The sequence below is a fragment of the Gymnogyps californianus genome, chromosome Z (genome assembly GCF_018139145.2).
Source record: "Gymnogyps californianus isolate 813 chromosome Z, ASM1813914v2, whole genome shotgun sequence".
Classification (NCBI taxonomy): domain Eukaryota; kingdom Metazoa; phylum Chordata; class Aves; order Accipitriformes; family Cathartidae; genus Gymnogyps; species Gymnogyps californianus.
The window spans coordinates 16,734,003-16,749,735 of NC_059500.1; the positions used below are offsets into that span (position 1 = coordinate 16,734,003).

At 41.0% G+C, this 15,733-nt stretch overlaps 1 protein-coding gene across 1 annotated transcript; it reads right to left on the reverse strand.

Annotated features, from left to right (window-relative positions):
• Positions 1-2,086: 2,086 nt before the first annotated feature.
• LOC127027546 (transmembrane emp24 domain-containing protein 7) lies at positions 2,087-10,907 on the reverse strand. Its single transcript, XM_050913328.1, has 3 exons — positions 10,641-10,907; positions 7,580-7,825; positions 2,087-5,042 (listed from the first exon to the last, which is right to left on the reverse strand). Exons 1-3 carry the CDS (start codon positions 10,818-10,820, stop codon positions 4,806-4,808), a joined length of 663 nt encoding a protein of 220 aa, XP_050769285.1. The 5' UTR covers positions 10,821-10,907; the 3' UTR covers positions 2,087-4,805.
• Between the last annotated feature and the right edge of the window lie 4,826 nt (positions 10,908-15,733).

Genomic DNA, 15,733 nt, shown 5'->3' on the forward strand with positions numbered 1-15,733 from the left:
TTAGAAGTATCACAAAGTAAAACCACCGCTTACATAAGATCTTGCCCTGAGGTTTGTAACATGGACTTTTTTAAATACAAATAATGAACCTTTTGAGAGCTGCTACTGTTGGGTAACCAGAGTATTTCCTAAGCTGAGATAAGTCACCGCTTGCCCTCATGTCTCACAATACTTACTCTGTCAAGATCAGTAGCATCCTCAGTACGCACACACCATAACCTTCCTTTTCTGGAACTTGATTTGACAACTGTGGAAGTTAAGGGGAGGAATGCGAGAGAAAGACTTTGCATCTGTCTCATTTAGGGCCTGTGTTAAACTGTGGTTTCATCTCACCCCTGGAGGACCGCTCCTCCACTGAGCTATACAGAAAAAGGAGTTTAATCTGGTTTTGACAACAAGAAATCAGGTGATGTTGGAAGATTTCGATCACTTCAAGGAACATGTCCATGGTCTTACTGACAAGCAGAATTAGCACTCATCAGCTGTAAATGCATAGAGACTACCTCAGTGGCTGAGCAAAATAACTCAGTAACAGTAATGAGGATTGCTAAGACTTAGTTTTAAATAATCATTGACATTAGATGATGCTCCCCTTACTGGTGGATTTCTCCATTAGTATGAGTACAGCTACTTCCTGTGAAGAGCCCCATTAGGCAGAACGCAAAGACATGAAACGTTTGCACATCAAGAATAATGATGAGGAGACACACTTTGATGGCACCTGAAGGTAAATCCACACAAAAGCCTCTGAAGGCAATAGCAATGACTCCATAGTTGTGTTAGACAATGAAAATGAGAGTTCTTGATAATATGCAATAAGCTTGCTTTCCATTAGAGATGTAGAATATAACTATAAGCTGCAAAAGCCCACACTACTTAGGAAACTGGATCTGTATCACGTGATGAACTTCGCTCACATCCAAGCACAGAACCTCTCTTGAAGTAACCCAGGGCAGTATACCAGCTTTCTGCACACTGATGCGTTACACCGTTAACTCCCCACTGAACTGCAGGGTCAGGCTTTAAAAATTTCTTTCAATAATTGTTGCTGTTGCGCAAATCATACAAAATCCAGGTTGCAGTGCCCCTGCTGCAGTTGTGCCCTCAGGCAGCCTGGCAGTCTGTGAAACGGTTTAAAGTGGGTTGCAGTGGTGCAGAGCACCTTTCTACTTCCTCCTTGATAAAAGCCTTCACCACCACACAAGTCAGCTGATCCACTGACTCATCTTTTCACTGTCTAATTTTTATTTGTTTTGTAAGATGATCAGCTTTCAGTGGAAAAGTACTTCAGACCACAACTTATCTTAAGCTACTTTCAAATGCACCTAAAGAAAATGCCAGACAACTACATGACCATAACAACAACACATCACTGAAAGAGAATTTACCCGTCCTTCTAGACAAAAGCTTTTTTTAATCCAAGTACTGTAAATATTCTTGAAAAATTCCGAATGTACAGCAACCAACATAGGAGAAACACAAACAGCAAAAAAAGCCATTTTGGAAGGTGCCCACACAAAGCAATGATGCCTACTCTATCTGGTTTTTTTAAACTTAACTGCTTAACTAAGATTCAGCAAGAAGCTACACAATATAAAACATCTCCAATCACACATTTACTTACTACAAAACATTTCAAGTTTGTATCTCATCATTAGACAACACTAATTGGATACACCTTTCTAGCTCATCCCATATTAACCTTGTATCTACAGAATTAATGTGAAAAGATGCAGTAGGTCCCAAGTCATTCCTGGCATCTGTAGTCAAATACTTTGAATTCCACTCCAACAGGAACAGATTTGTGAATATTGCTGCCAGCACTGCTAACATGCTGAGCAAAGAGCCAGTAACCACACTATCTTGCTGAAACTTGAGTTCTTCCAGTGACCTGAAAGCACAGCTAATTATGAACAGCAGTGAACCGGTACACCTTGTGATGTACAGCAATGGAAGTAGTGATCGAGTGTCAGGTGGCAGATTAACTGTAATGTGTTAAAACACAAATTGACTACTCAAATTGTTACTCGAAGCTTTTTTGAAGACTAATGCTCCCCACTCCCACATGCAAACAAAACAATCAGACCACAATCATATATTAATTTTTATTTTCCCATACAATATTCACAGGGTCTGCTTTTTGTCTTATTCAAACTAAACCTTTTTTTCCCCCAAACTAAAACAAGAACTGACATTTCAGGACATGAAAAGAAGTTCTGTAAACATAAAACATCCAAGGAATAGCTGAAACTCAGGGCCTTTAGCAATTAAAAACACAGTTATATCCCCTTTAACGCAGGGTGTTTACTTGTGCATCACACCATTAACCAAACTATTCTTTTCGTATATTAAAAAGATCCAGCTTTAACCAAAAGTCACAATGCATTTCTTCACCCACTGCGTGTTAGCATGTGTTTTATTATATCCTATTCAGTCACTTATTTTAAAAACTATATACAGCTATGTTTAAACATGTGTATTTGTGCCATGTTTTTAATAACACAAAAATAAAGGCATTTTTAAGCTATTGCTGCATATTATGCAGCAGGATACCAGAGGACTGGTTCGGATACCTAACTTCAATGCAAAAGTCAAGTCCACTAAACCTCTGCAGTGGGAGTAATATTGAGCTGAACAGTCCCACTTCACACATTCAAACATTATGAAAGAATAAAGAGACATGTACGTGATGGCCGACCATTATCTGTTTTACCCCACTGTTTATCAATTTTGGCAGCACACAGAACAACTCAGTGGAAAAAAACCCAACACATGTCAATCTTTAAAATAAATGCTTTTGTTGTGATTAAAGCTACACAAGTGATACTCAAACTCCAGAAGATAAGAGTGGACACTCAAAATTAAATCATGTTTTCATCTGACACTTGCACCCAAAGTGTACCACTTGCTTCATTACTGTGTGCAATGCAGCACAAAAAGTACTCAACATCAGTTGCTGAAACACAAGAATAAAGCATATAGGTACAATCAAGAATATTGTGTGCAGGCACAGATTTGTATCATAAGAAGAAAGCACTATTTTTTTTGTTTTCTGATCTTTGTGAGTCTAACTATTTCTGGGAAGCTTGCATCCCAAAATGGGACTGCAGTATTTAAAATTCAGTACAGGATAGAAAAACATTACATATAATCCTGAATTTTACATAACATTAAGCTTTTTAATACCCCTGTGACCTTTTAAATAATTTGAGCTGTTTGAGCTTTTTCTTCAGTTTCCAAAAGAGCAGTCGTTCAGTTCACAACAGAGAGTAGGTGCACTTCTGTTTATTTTTTTCAGCCATCACAAGATTTTAAAACCAAGTCATCTTAGATCAATTCTTCAGATTGCTCGAGTGTCACCTGTACATGTAATTTCAAATTTTTGCTAGAAATAATACAGGCAATTAATAAGGGTTTAGCATTCTTTCTCTGCTTGCTGAGAACTTAAGAAGCATGTTTTCAATTAGCCAGTAATATATGACAATTTTTTTCACCTTAGTTTAGTTTGTGTGCACTTAAGAATTGGTCAGTCTACTTATTTCTCCAGAGCCATTTGAAGGAGTTTAGCCTTATTATGACCAGCTCAATTCAAGCTACTTGTATGTACACACATTTACTACCTTCAACATCCAAATAAAACAAGACTTTACAGTACATAAGCTACTAAAGACATGAGCAGTGGAAACAGTATAACTCTACCAAAAAGATAACCTGAAATATTTAAAACATTTTCTGACCACTAGCAAAAAAGGAGTGCCAATTAGATGCACAAGGCCATCACGTATCAGTGCACCACACACAGGAGAGTAAAATTCACAGCACTTGTGCAATGCAGTATCAATATCAAATTGGCCTCTTAAAAGGAAAACAATTTAGTAAAAAGTTTTGTATGTGCCTAACACATAATATAACCTCATCCAGTGCTGGTGCTGTGCTGCTTAACAAACCAAGCTACTTCTGGTCTTAAATCCAAAAAGCAGCAGCAGCGTGAGAGTACAGAAACCGTACAGTTTCAGTGACAAAGTTCCAAGATTCCCTATTTTATTGCATGTTTTTTAAATAAACTTGGAGATTTGGATTTTTGAATACAGAAAGTGGATTTCCTGAGTAGTCTCAGCTTACAATTTGTTCAGTGAAACAAATATTGTAAAAGAGGAAATGCATTTATTTTAGTATAGAAGAATATATGTCTAAGCAAACATACTCAAGTATAAAATTTAGCAAGTTTTGAAGATGAAGACTTACCAGGCTGATGGAGAATTTGCACCATGATGTAGTGTCAAGCTTGCAATAATTTTACAAATGAGCAAGGGGTACCATTGGATTATTTTTTTTAACAGCAAATCAAAACAGTGCACTACAGTTCATCACATTTGCTTTTTTATAATCCAATACATTCAGCCTGAAAATTAAAATCAAATCAAGTTTTCATATATATTGTCTCTCATATCAGACACTAGACTGTTGGGTTATTTTAAAGTGTTATACTGCAGATGGCTAATCTTACTGGTAAAAATCAAACTCAGTTTGGACTAAAATCAATGGAAATAAAGAGAGGCTGGTCACTGCCAGATATTTAATACAGGAATCAGAAAACACTTAAGTTCCAAAGTATTTTTAAAGTATTTCAAATCATGTGTCCCTTTCATAACTTTTTGGGTCCGTTTTGTGATTTTTAAGGGATGAGGGGCAGACTCATTTGAATGTTGCATATATTCAGATCCTTTGTACCTACAATTAATTGGAGAACGGTTAATTTTTACAGATGAGTAGCACACAATGACCTGAAGCATTACCACTACCAGTTACGATCCAACACGGGTTGTTGTGGTTCTTTTATCTGAGAAGAAGCTTTTGAGGAGAAATACCTGCCCGATACTAACAACAAGAAGAATGATTGCTTCGCCTATTGACCAGTAGGCCACCCTCGTGTTTAAATCCTCGGCTCTGCTGCGGCCCTGCGCTTCCCTCAAGCGGAAGTGAGTCTGATAATCGATGACAGACTTCAAAGCTTCATGAATTGAAACACACGCAGACTCCATCTAGAGAAGCAAACAAATACACACCACTGAATTAAGAACCCTTCTAGTGCTTTTTCTGCAAAGTTTTGTAGTTTGAGATTTAAAATTAGGATTCATGTAACTTTGCAAGCTAAGGATTAACACAGTCCATTGTCAGACTGAAATACTGTAAATGCAGTAAAATTTAACTTACATTGATCAAACTCTACACACAGGAATGTAACACACTGCAAAGCAACGGGCTCTGAGAACAACTAAACAAATCTTAAATTCATGTATATTAGGGTTCAAAATGAACTTTGAAGCACTTTTGAAATGTCAGTGATCCCCGAGTTGTTAGTTCCACATATACCAGGAAAACTTTATAACATTAAGATGCACACAGTATACATTAAATGCTTCTGTGTTTCACAAGTATGACATTCTTCATTGCATAATTCTCACTCAAGTTGTATGACATCCTGAACTCAACATGTTCTTTTGGCAAGAGACCCTTCTTAGTCACGTATGCAAAAAGTTGTTAGAGAAAGGACAATTCTGTTACCTTTCAGTGTTCCTGAATGTTCCATAACATAATCATATAACAAATACTTAACAAATTGCCGAATTTCATTGTCATTTTTCATTAAAAAAAAAGCATTACCAGTTTTCCAAGCCCTAGATCATTTTTCACATAAACTTCTTCCACTTTCAGTTTATCTTCTGTAAGTACAAGTCAGTACTCCTCACTGTGTTTTGATCACCAAGAGATTAATCAATAGATCTTCAAAATATTTAATTTCTAGTTACAATTTGTTTTTCTGTTTTATGGCTTAAAATTAGTATTTCCTGAAGATCAAACAGGCCAAACTATTATAAAAGGAAATGTTTAACACCCTGACAGGACCACTCTCAGTTACTTACATCTGTGCCTAACCATCTTTTCAAGTTGACGAAATTCCTTTAGATTAGATGTGAGGAAGAAGTTCTTCACTTTGAGGGTGGTGAGGTGCTGGAACAGGTTGCCCAGAGAGGTTGTGGATGCCCCCTCCCTGGAAGTGTTCAAGGCCAGGGTGGATGGGGCTTTGAGCAACCTGGTCTAGTGGAAGGTGTCCCTGCCCATGGCAGGGGGTTGGAACTAGATGATCTTTAAGGTCCTTTCCAAACCAAACTCAACAAAATTCAGGAAGAGGTTTTCCAAACTAAGTTCTGCCATTGGTCTCACTGATAAATTACAGAGCTCTCCTAGTCTGCACAAGGGATTTAAAGATGAAGTCACTCTGGTTTTAGGGACTGACCTTTTATTGTCGCTGTCAAAGGCTGCCCAAATTTGGTCGTGCTACAAGCCTCAAGAAAACTGCAACAAGAACCTTCTTACCAAAGATGTGTTGTACTCTGAAAGTTAGCTTTCCCTTTCCCAAATACTTTATTTGCATTGTGTATGCTACAACCCAGTGATAAACTATTTTTTTAATATATCTTCTCCCACAGGCTGCAAGGGGCTGCAGAGATGCTAGACCCAGGAACTGCATGTTCTGCATTCTCAAAATCCCTCTGCTGATGCCAAGATAGCAAAATTAAAAACAGACGCAACAGAACACACAGATTGAACAGAATGAAAACTAAAGTAAGGAAAAGAGAGGGAAAGATACAGGATCAAGAATCAGAATACAAAATAAAGCAGAGCAGAAGAGTGACAGGAAGAGTAAGAGCTGTAGCTGAATTCACAGAAAGTCTACTCATTACAGATCGCAGCTACTGCAGACTTATGTGAGGTAAATTCAAGTGAGACTGGCATTTGGGAAGCGGTATTTGTACCGCTGAGTCCAGACTAGCAAAATAGCGACCATGTCCAGCATTCTTTAATGGTCGTTTAAAGCGAGGTTTGGTGATGGTTATAATTTAAGGACATTAGTGGGAATTCATGAAGCAAGCATTCCAAGGGAAGTTTTGATGGATTTAGATTGGGTAGAGGTGGCACAAAACTGTAAAATCCTGAGAATATACTAATAATAATGCTCTGACACTTCGTAGTGTCTTATAAAGGACAAGTATCTAGAAGCCAGGTAAATATGGCTGATTTTGTTCATTTGTTTATTTTGCTAGAATTTTCTTCTCCATTTTAAAAATGGCAGTTACATGAGAGGTCAACTTAAGTCCTCCCCCAAAACAGACTCTATAATTTTAAATATAAAAACAATTCTCAAAGTTTCTCCAAAGTTTGGAAATTTTTAAAACCCTGATCCACCGACATTTACAATTTGTGAAATCCACATTTCAGGAGGCACACAACCATAGCATTAAAAGGAAGTTCCTTTAAAAAAAAAAAAAAAAAAGATAGTGGCCTAGAGTTTAAGTTACTACCCTAAGTTTCTCTTAAGCACTTGGTGATTCCTTCTCAGCTCTGTTCTGTGCTCTATAATCCTATCTTCAGAAAGAAAGCTTATTTTAGTAATTCAGATTATTTTAAAATCTCCAATCCATTGATTTTCAAAAGTGATATAGATATCTAACGCAGCTGAACTTGAAAAAACATTGCCTCCACCTAACAGCTGCTGTCAAACACAACAGCATTTTACCTGGGTAAGTGCAGTTACTCTGTTCTCACTAGGAAACAGTGGTGGATCTTCTCCAACCTGGAAATCAAAGTACACAGTTTTGTGTGTGAAAGTAGAGAATTCGTTGCTGAAGCAGAATTTGTATGTTCCGTTTCTGGACGCAGTAAACGTGAAGCTATCATATTGTTTCTTCATCTCCTTGTACAATACAATGCCATCGGGATCTTCCAACCGACAGTCAACATCATAATGACCTCCAGTGATCACCTGAAAACAAAAACCAAGAAATTGCCTTTTTAACAAAACAGACATTTACACATTTCTTCTAAGAAGTATGATTTGTCAAGTGGCACTGCAAATTTTTTTGCTTTAACAAATGTTTTAAAATATAATGCATTAATTTGAAAATCTTTCAAAGCAAGCCTGCAAAATGATTTTCTTATGGAAGGCACACAGAACAATTCAAAATACTTTAGGTTCAGCATATGTAATGTCAACTATATTTTCGAACCGTTTATGAAAGCAATTTTAGTTACTTTGTTATAAATAATTGTACAACAGAAAAGGCTACAGCAGATGAAACTTGATGGGGCAGCAAAGACATTACTGTCACAAATCAACCATTTGCTGTATCCACAAGCTGAGATTGCTAACATGCAGTAAGACAGGTCCTTCCTGCGCGGCCAAAAGAGTGTAACTACCCTATTAGCTCAACTGCTTTAGGCTGCAGGAATGGCATTCGACCAGCAGGACAGGTATTTCAACCTGGCTGTCTTCACGTGTGCTTGTGAACAGAGCAATGTTCTGGGGGGTCTGCCACCTCCCTCCCGCACAGTTAGCCACAGCATTTCTTCCGAAAACCAGCACATCTGGATAATGCCTACAAGTGACTCAAAACTTCACGATTGTCTCAAGTTTTTTTTCAGGCTTTGATTATTGTTGGTCTACAGCATATTGCTCTGTAGACTAGCTATTCCACCTCTACAGAAAGACTAATCGGTAGCTTAGGTATTCATAACTTGGTGTTCTGATGACTCTTAGGCTAGTAGTTTTACACTTAATCCTTGCTCCAAACTTTTTGCTCTTAAGATAAAGCATGCTGAAGGAGGAAGAGTCTTCTATCTAAAGGCATGTCCCTTTTATATTTGTGCAGAAATCACTGAAACATTTTAGTATCCGAGTATCTGCTCTTCAGATCGCATAGTATTACTTAAACTCACATCAGTTTATTTAGGTATCAAGTTATTAAAACAATAACGTTCATGGTACAACTGAAATAACAAGACATCTGAGCAGTAGCTGCTCTGCAAACAGGAAGTTTTAAATATATTCAGTTGGCAAGTAATATCTTCATAGTTTTTCCAAAAATGTGATGACAGGATACAAAGAGAAAAAAAAAATTTTTGGATGTCTGGTTCTCTGGATGCCTCTCCCTGGATGTCTGCATCTAGTTGGGATTTTCATAAAGAAATGCTTACCTGGTTGCAAAGAAAAACAAAAGATTTTTCTATAATGAAACAATGGTTCATTTTTGAAGTATGATCTCAAATTTGACAGGGGCGTGCTTTTTATCAGTTACATGAAAGTCACTCACATTCAATTGTATTGCACACCCTGAAAGAGCCAGTTTACATATACATGGTAAAGATTTGCCAGAGCTCTAAAGTTACCCTAGGATTCCTTCCCACAGAGCTTGCTTAAGCCTCCTCTCAGCTCTTAAGACATACCACCAAACGACATGCACACAGCACGTCAGTCTACTGGCGGCTGGTCAAATCCAGACTTTCCTTTTAACAATGCTACTCCTGTTCTGGTCACCGACAAAAGTGACAACAGCAGGCTTATCTGTCCAGCAACCTCCAATGATATCCACTTCAAAACAGGAAGGAAAGTACTGCACAGAAAAGACTTTATGAAAGTAACAGGTAGAGACAAGAAACATTTGGGTAGGGAAAAAGATATCTAAGAACTAGAACATGCAGGACAGAGTAACAAGGACCGATATTTGGCAGTAACATTCCCCAAAATACTAAAGGTGGGACAGCAGCCAGGAAAGAAAAAACCACGGGACTTCAACAAGAAAAGTTAGATCATAAAAGTACATAGCCCCTTCAAGAGCCCCCAAAGGTAATGGGGATTTCCATTGTCAAGGATTTCTCTCATGCTGCTGCTGTACTGTCAGTGACTTCACGAGCTGAAGCGACAGACTGAAAGGTTCCAACACTGCTGAAACACTCAAAGGCACCAAAACTGTCAGAGCTGCTTGGTCGATACATCTCCAAGCTGAACAGCGTGCTCTATCATGATGGCTGCATGTTCAAACTGCTAGAAACTGGGAAAAGTAAGAAAAACTGTGCAGCCTCACCTAATACGTGCATGTTAACCATAGTCTTCAATAAGATGTTAGTTGCCTGCATGTTCTATTTTTTGTAAGACCTGTCTTGTTTATATGCCTGGGACACTTTGCTAGTACTGCATACCCGTTCCATCACTTCCTTACTGTTTGCTATGTGACCCCAATTTGAACCATACTCTGAAACACGCAGCATTAGCTCCCTAAGTTGCATCGTGCTCATCATGCAAACGCTTCACAAACCAGAAGGAAATTACTTGTGCGGCACCCTGTTGGGCGGGTGCGCTTTAGGTATTCTCCACGCTGTTCAGATGGGACACGGCATGACAGCGATCAGGATAAAAAACGCTGCCAGTTTCCAGGGCCGACTTTGTATGTCTGTCTGAGCTCTCAACTAAACTCGTGCCTCCTCACCGCTCCTGCCGAGTACACGACAGCATGCAGGACTTCCTTAGCTGAGCTGGGAACTCCGCACTGGCTTCAGCTGCCCCTCCCGTGCCAGGCGCTTCTCGAAACTACTGAGAGCAGCCGAGCAGCGCGCAGTAAATGAACGAAGCCGAGAGGCTCCCCTGCCAGCACAAACCCCTCGGCCACCGCTCCCCGGCGGCGGAGCCGCGCTCTGGGCTGGGCCCGGGCTCCGGGCTGGGGCCCAGCTCCGCCAGCGCGGCGCGGCGCGCCCAGGCCCGGGGCGGCGCTTCCCCGTGAGGCCGCCCCCGGCCGCCCGGCTACCTGGAACTCGAGGGTGCACTTGGTGCCCTGGGCGATCTCCTCGTAGAAGCACTGCTTGGCGTTGTCGGGCAGCTCGAAGGTGATCTCGGACGCCCGCGCGGCGCAGGCCGCCAGCGCCACCAGAAGCAACGGCGGCAGCCGCCCCCACGGCCCCGCGGCCCGGGAGCCCCGCAGCGGCATCGCCCGGCGCGGGGAGAGGCGAGGGGGGACGCAGAGCGAGCCGGGGACGGGGCGGGGGGGAACGCGGTGAGAGGGCGGCCCGGCGGGAGGCGGCGGCGCCGGCGTGGCGGAGGGGCCGACCCGGGAAGCGCGCTGCCACCCGGAAGCACCTGCGCTGGGCGGCGTCGCCCTACGGGAGCGCTTCCGGGTGAGTGCCCCCCTCCCGCGAGTGGCGTTGCAGACGTGGTGCGCGGCATGGGAAGGGGCGTGGCCTCGGGGGCGGGGAAGGGCGTGGCCTCGGGGGCGGGGCATGGGGCGGGGCCGGCGCCGCCGCCGGCCGTGGCGGGTGGTGCGTGGTGGCCGGTAGCCGGGCGTGCCCGGGGACGCGGCCCTGCCCGGTACGGTCCCGGTTCCCCGTCCTGTCGAGACTTTTGGCTCTGTGTCCGTTGAATGCGATTAGCCGGGGGTGAAATTGTCTTCGAGGTCCCGCGAGGCATTATCTGGAGCTGAAATAGCGGGCTCGTACCGCCGCACGCAGCTGAAAAGCAGCCTCGGTACTCGCCGTCTTCAGGAAACTGAGTACACGGGAATGACTCCGAAGAGTTCTGCTTCACAGGTCGTTAAACATTCGTTGCTCCAGAGAGGGAAGATACCGATTAAAGTGCTCACACTGACTGCAGGAATGTCGGCTTTAAGTTCTACCCCAGTAAATTCTCAGTTATTTTTACAATGTAAAACAGATTCGAAAGAAAAAAAATCAAAGATAACCTCCATCCTTACATTCATTCTGAGTTCCGTGGTAAGTCAGGCAGAGTAGGAAAAACAAACTCCGCTCCAATCTCCCAGGCAGGAGAATGAACTTGTAATGGGGTAGGTCTGGCCTCCCGTTCTGCTGCTCTGGAAAAAGGGCTAGCCAGCACGAAGTACCTCATGCCGAAAGAGGCACCGCGCTGGGGTGCTCCTTTGTAATCCTGTAGCCTCAACAAGGTGATGCCTGAGTTAGCTTGTGGAGCCTGTGAATTTTAATCTCAGCACTGTATGAGAAGCCTGGGCATCTGTTCGAGGACTGTGGATTTCACAGGACAGAAGTACCCAAAATTCATATGTTGAAGGCTCTGAAAGATTTGCAGGTGTGGATTAAAGTGAGATGGCAGATGCTTTACCAAGTATCCACCCCACCTCTGAGGCAGACATTATCCACCTACAATTAACCCTCAGATCTTTGCTATTTTCATTTAAACACAGTGGTTTTATTTCAGACTGCATTTAAGTGTTGGCTGATAGTTGAGATAGCTCAAAAGCAGATTGTATATCTGTGCCATAGGAAGCAGCTTCAGCCATTTTACTTAAATCGGTGACTACAGGCTTGTAGGACCTGTATGCCTGTGCAGACAGTTCCCAATCACCTTCTCCTTCATGTGGCAAGAAATACATTTTAGGAAAACTCACTTCGTGATTTTTCACGGCAACTGAAGTGATCCTGTACAGCTTCTGATTTCCTAGTTCACTCTTTCCAGCTATTTTCTTAAAGCCTCACTAAATACGCAAAGTCAAGCTTACCTAAGAAACTACAATTGGAAACCTGTCACCAAGTAACCAAACAACAAAACAGAAGAGGAAAGATGCCTGGTAAAACCAAGACAATCCTGCAAAGCAGGCAAGAAAGGTGTCTGGTGGCACCTGCAGAATAAGCAAAACCCAGAACATGTCCCGATCCCCAAAACAGGTCATCAAGAGCAGATGAGATCGCTTCCTTTTCTTTTTGATCGGGGACAGAGAGTATAAAACACCAACTGAGTAAAGAAGAAGGAAGGCAAGCTGCCTGAAAGGAGCTCTCAAGCCTGATCACCTTGGCCCTGGTGACTAGGCCACCAAGGAGCACAGCCATCAGCGCTAACTACGTAGCATCAGCTCCACTGTGTTGTGTGCTCACAGCTCATCTGGGATAGATTTGTTAAGGACTCATTGTTTTGTATATGTAGCGATAATGATTGATAGTAATTAAGAACTGTTAGCAACATGAACTGCTTATGAACATCAGTACTTCTTTTGAAGCTTGAAATTGGTTTGATTTGTCCGTTTCCTAATCACCGCAGTCACAGCGATGTGCAATTCCCTAAATGATACATGGAACTATATATTAATTTGTAACACTAAGGATCTGAGCTTTCCTCTTTTAGAAGAACATTACATGTGCCTTTTGTGCTTGTTGATTTCATTATAATTTTCCTTGAGTTAGCCAGTTAATAATTGGTAATTATCCTGACAAGGAATAAAAAAATTAATCAGGTTGCTGGTGCTGCTGTTACTGTTACCATAGTCTTCCCAGTTTCCATTGTTCTATCTCCATGTGTAACCATTCTGTTTGTGAAGTAATAAAATTTCACGTTATGTTTATTATCTTACTGTGCAAATAATATTTTAAACCCAAAATAAGTTCAATAAATATACTTTAGAGGGAGTCATATGAAAAGTTTTTCTTTCCTACTGGACAATCTATTTAATTAGGATGAACCTCAGTTTCAGATGCTCTTCAGCATAGTTCTTGCTTGACAAAAATCTTTATCTTTTCTTCTCTGTTAAGACAGAATATTTGCAAGCAGAATTCTGAATTGCAAGCTTCCCCAAACATACATGCATAGCTAGATAATTTTATTAATGTGCTTTTTTACCTTATGTGTCAAGTTAGAACATAGTTCTCAGTCAAAGACTAGAAAAAACAAGGATTCATTTTACTGTTAGGTTGGTTTGACTTCAAGTTTGTAAATGTATGTTGCCACTTTCTGTCTGTGGAAAATTAAAATTGTCAAATGGCAAGCATTTCTTGCACAGGCATTAATTAAAACATGCTCTCCTGAAGAATGCTAAAGAACCATAGAGGCACAAGCAGTTCATTTCTTCAGAAACACACATGGAAGCAGCTGCAGAAAGACTGAAGAAACCTGCAAAGTAGAGGAAAATCAGGTGTCTATTTCTTCTTCTCTGCTTTGTGGCCGAGACAAGTTTCAAATCTTTTCTCCTGAGGTAGTTAAGAGACCTTTTGCCCATATTAGAGGCTGTAGATATGGATGTAATTTCAGGCAGATAAAACGAGATCTTATGACTGAAATAAGATTTCCTGTTATTTGAGTAGTGAAACAGAAAAACCTGTTCTTCACCTTTACAGTCCTTTAATATGCAGTCCTCCCTACTGGAGGTTTTGAAAGGTGTTTTCGTAAAACTCCTTAGTCTGTGCGGCCATCATAACTTTCCAGAAATCTAGTTGCATATAACAGTTAAAAAAATCCACCTTACCTTTTTCATTTAATTCTCACTTAAAGTGCATGGTATGCTTTATCTCGCTACTCAAACTCACCTAACATGGTAAAGCTTCACCAATTTAAGTACCTCAGCTTTAAAAATCTTTGCTTTGGGCTTGCTTTGACAGATTTTACATAAATAATACACCTTGATATCCAGATATTAATTCCTGCTTATTTGCCAGTACACTGCTCAATTTTTGATAGATTAAAATTACTAAAATAAGCCATTCAGGTTATAATACAAATTAATCTTCCTTTTCACTGTCCTTCATACTTGAAGAAGCAGCCCTGAACAACCTTGGCACCTGCAAAACACTCAAAGGGCAGTCAAGTATACTAACACAGTTTCATCCCACAGTTTCGGTGTGATTTGTGCAAAGTCATGCTGTGGAGGAAAAAATCACCAGACCTTAAAACAGCTTGAATTTATCCTTTCTTTTAAGGTTCAGTGAGTTTTCTAACCTCTGTTCTCATGTTTTGAAAACTGCAGTGAACAAGAAATGAGCTTGTTTGTGTCTAAAAAGTCAGTGCACTACTGTCTATGCTCGTGATAGCCGATTACATAAAAGCCAAAACACATCCAGACAGGACACCCCAAGAAAATAACACATTTAAATAAATGTTTTAGGTGAAAAACAAATTTGGCTGCATGCAAAATTAAGCATTTACTGTATTTCCACATGTACAGCTTCACAGAGGAAGACGTTGAAAGCTGCTGCCGTACAAGGAGTTGGCCATCATGGAATCAGAAGGGAGATGATTGGAAAAGCTGTGACCCTTGTTACCTTTTGAAATACGCCGCATGCACTCTTGCAGAGTCTCAAGTCTTATTGACAAGAAGAATTTGTGAACCTGTATTCATGAAAACATAGTACTTTGATTTTCAACTTTTTTTGAAAAATATATTTGTAAGCAAGAAATTCAAATGGATAAGAATTTGTTTCAAAATGTCAGTTCCCTGAGGTTTTTTCCTCTCTCTCTCTTTTTTTTTTTTAAGACAAATTAGTAAAATTAACATGATTGCAAATGTTGGAAAAATTTTTTACATTACAGAAATGTACTTCCACCCTGCCACAACAAAGCTCAGGACATACCCGGAACAGAGCTAAGCCGTGAGCTCGGGAAGCCGCTGTCAGGGGCTCCTCTGTGCCTCGGGGACCCCCACTGCAGGGTGCCGTGGCTTCGCAGGTGCTGCCCGTGTTGCAAAGTCCCAAGCTGAGACCTGTGCAGACACGGGCTTTCTGCTCTTTCCCTAATACGCAAGAGGGAGCTCGTGGTCACAACTACTCTCCTTCGCTCTTTGCAATTTTTGCTGAAAGTATATTCTGTGCCTAAGCTTTTCTTACTTTCACATTGGCTCTTTCAATGATGAATGGATATTGGAAAGCTAAAAAAAAAAAAAAAAAAAAAAGTGACAATCTCAGCCATACATAATGTAGGCATAGCTCAACGGAATGGGTTACAACACCCAAGCCTTACACACTGGTCAGCCTTACAGTTCAGCAGTGAAAGCCACACGTCACTTTAGGTACCAGGACTCCCTCTATATAACATATAGAGACCTCCAGCAGTGCGGCTTACAAGCACCCATGTCCTGAGCAGGGAGCTGCAAAAGCTGCTCCATGGGAAATG

Excerpts from the sequence above, each read along its gene's own strand:
- LOC127027546 (XM_050913328.1), bottom strand. The coding sequence starts at position 10,820 with ATGCCGCTGCGGGGCTCCCGGGCCGCGGGGCCGTGGGGGCGGCTGCCG. Across the intron at positions 7,826-10,640 it reads AGTGCACCCTCGAGTTCCAG|GTGATCACTGGAGGTCATTA; the intron begins GTAGCCGGGCGG and ends TTTTGTTTTCAG. Across the intron at positions 5,043-7,579 it reads GAGTAACTGCACTTACCCAG|ATGGAGTCTGCGTGTGTTTC; the intron begins GTAAAATGCTGT and ends TTGCTTCTCTAG.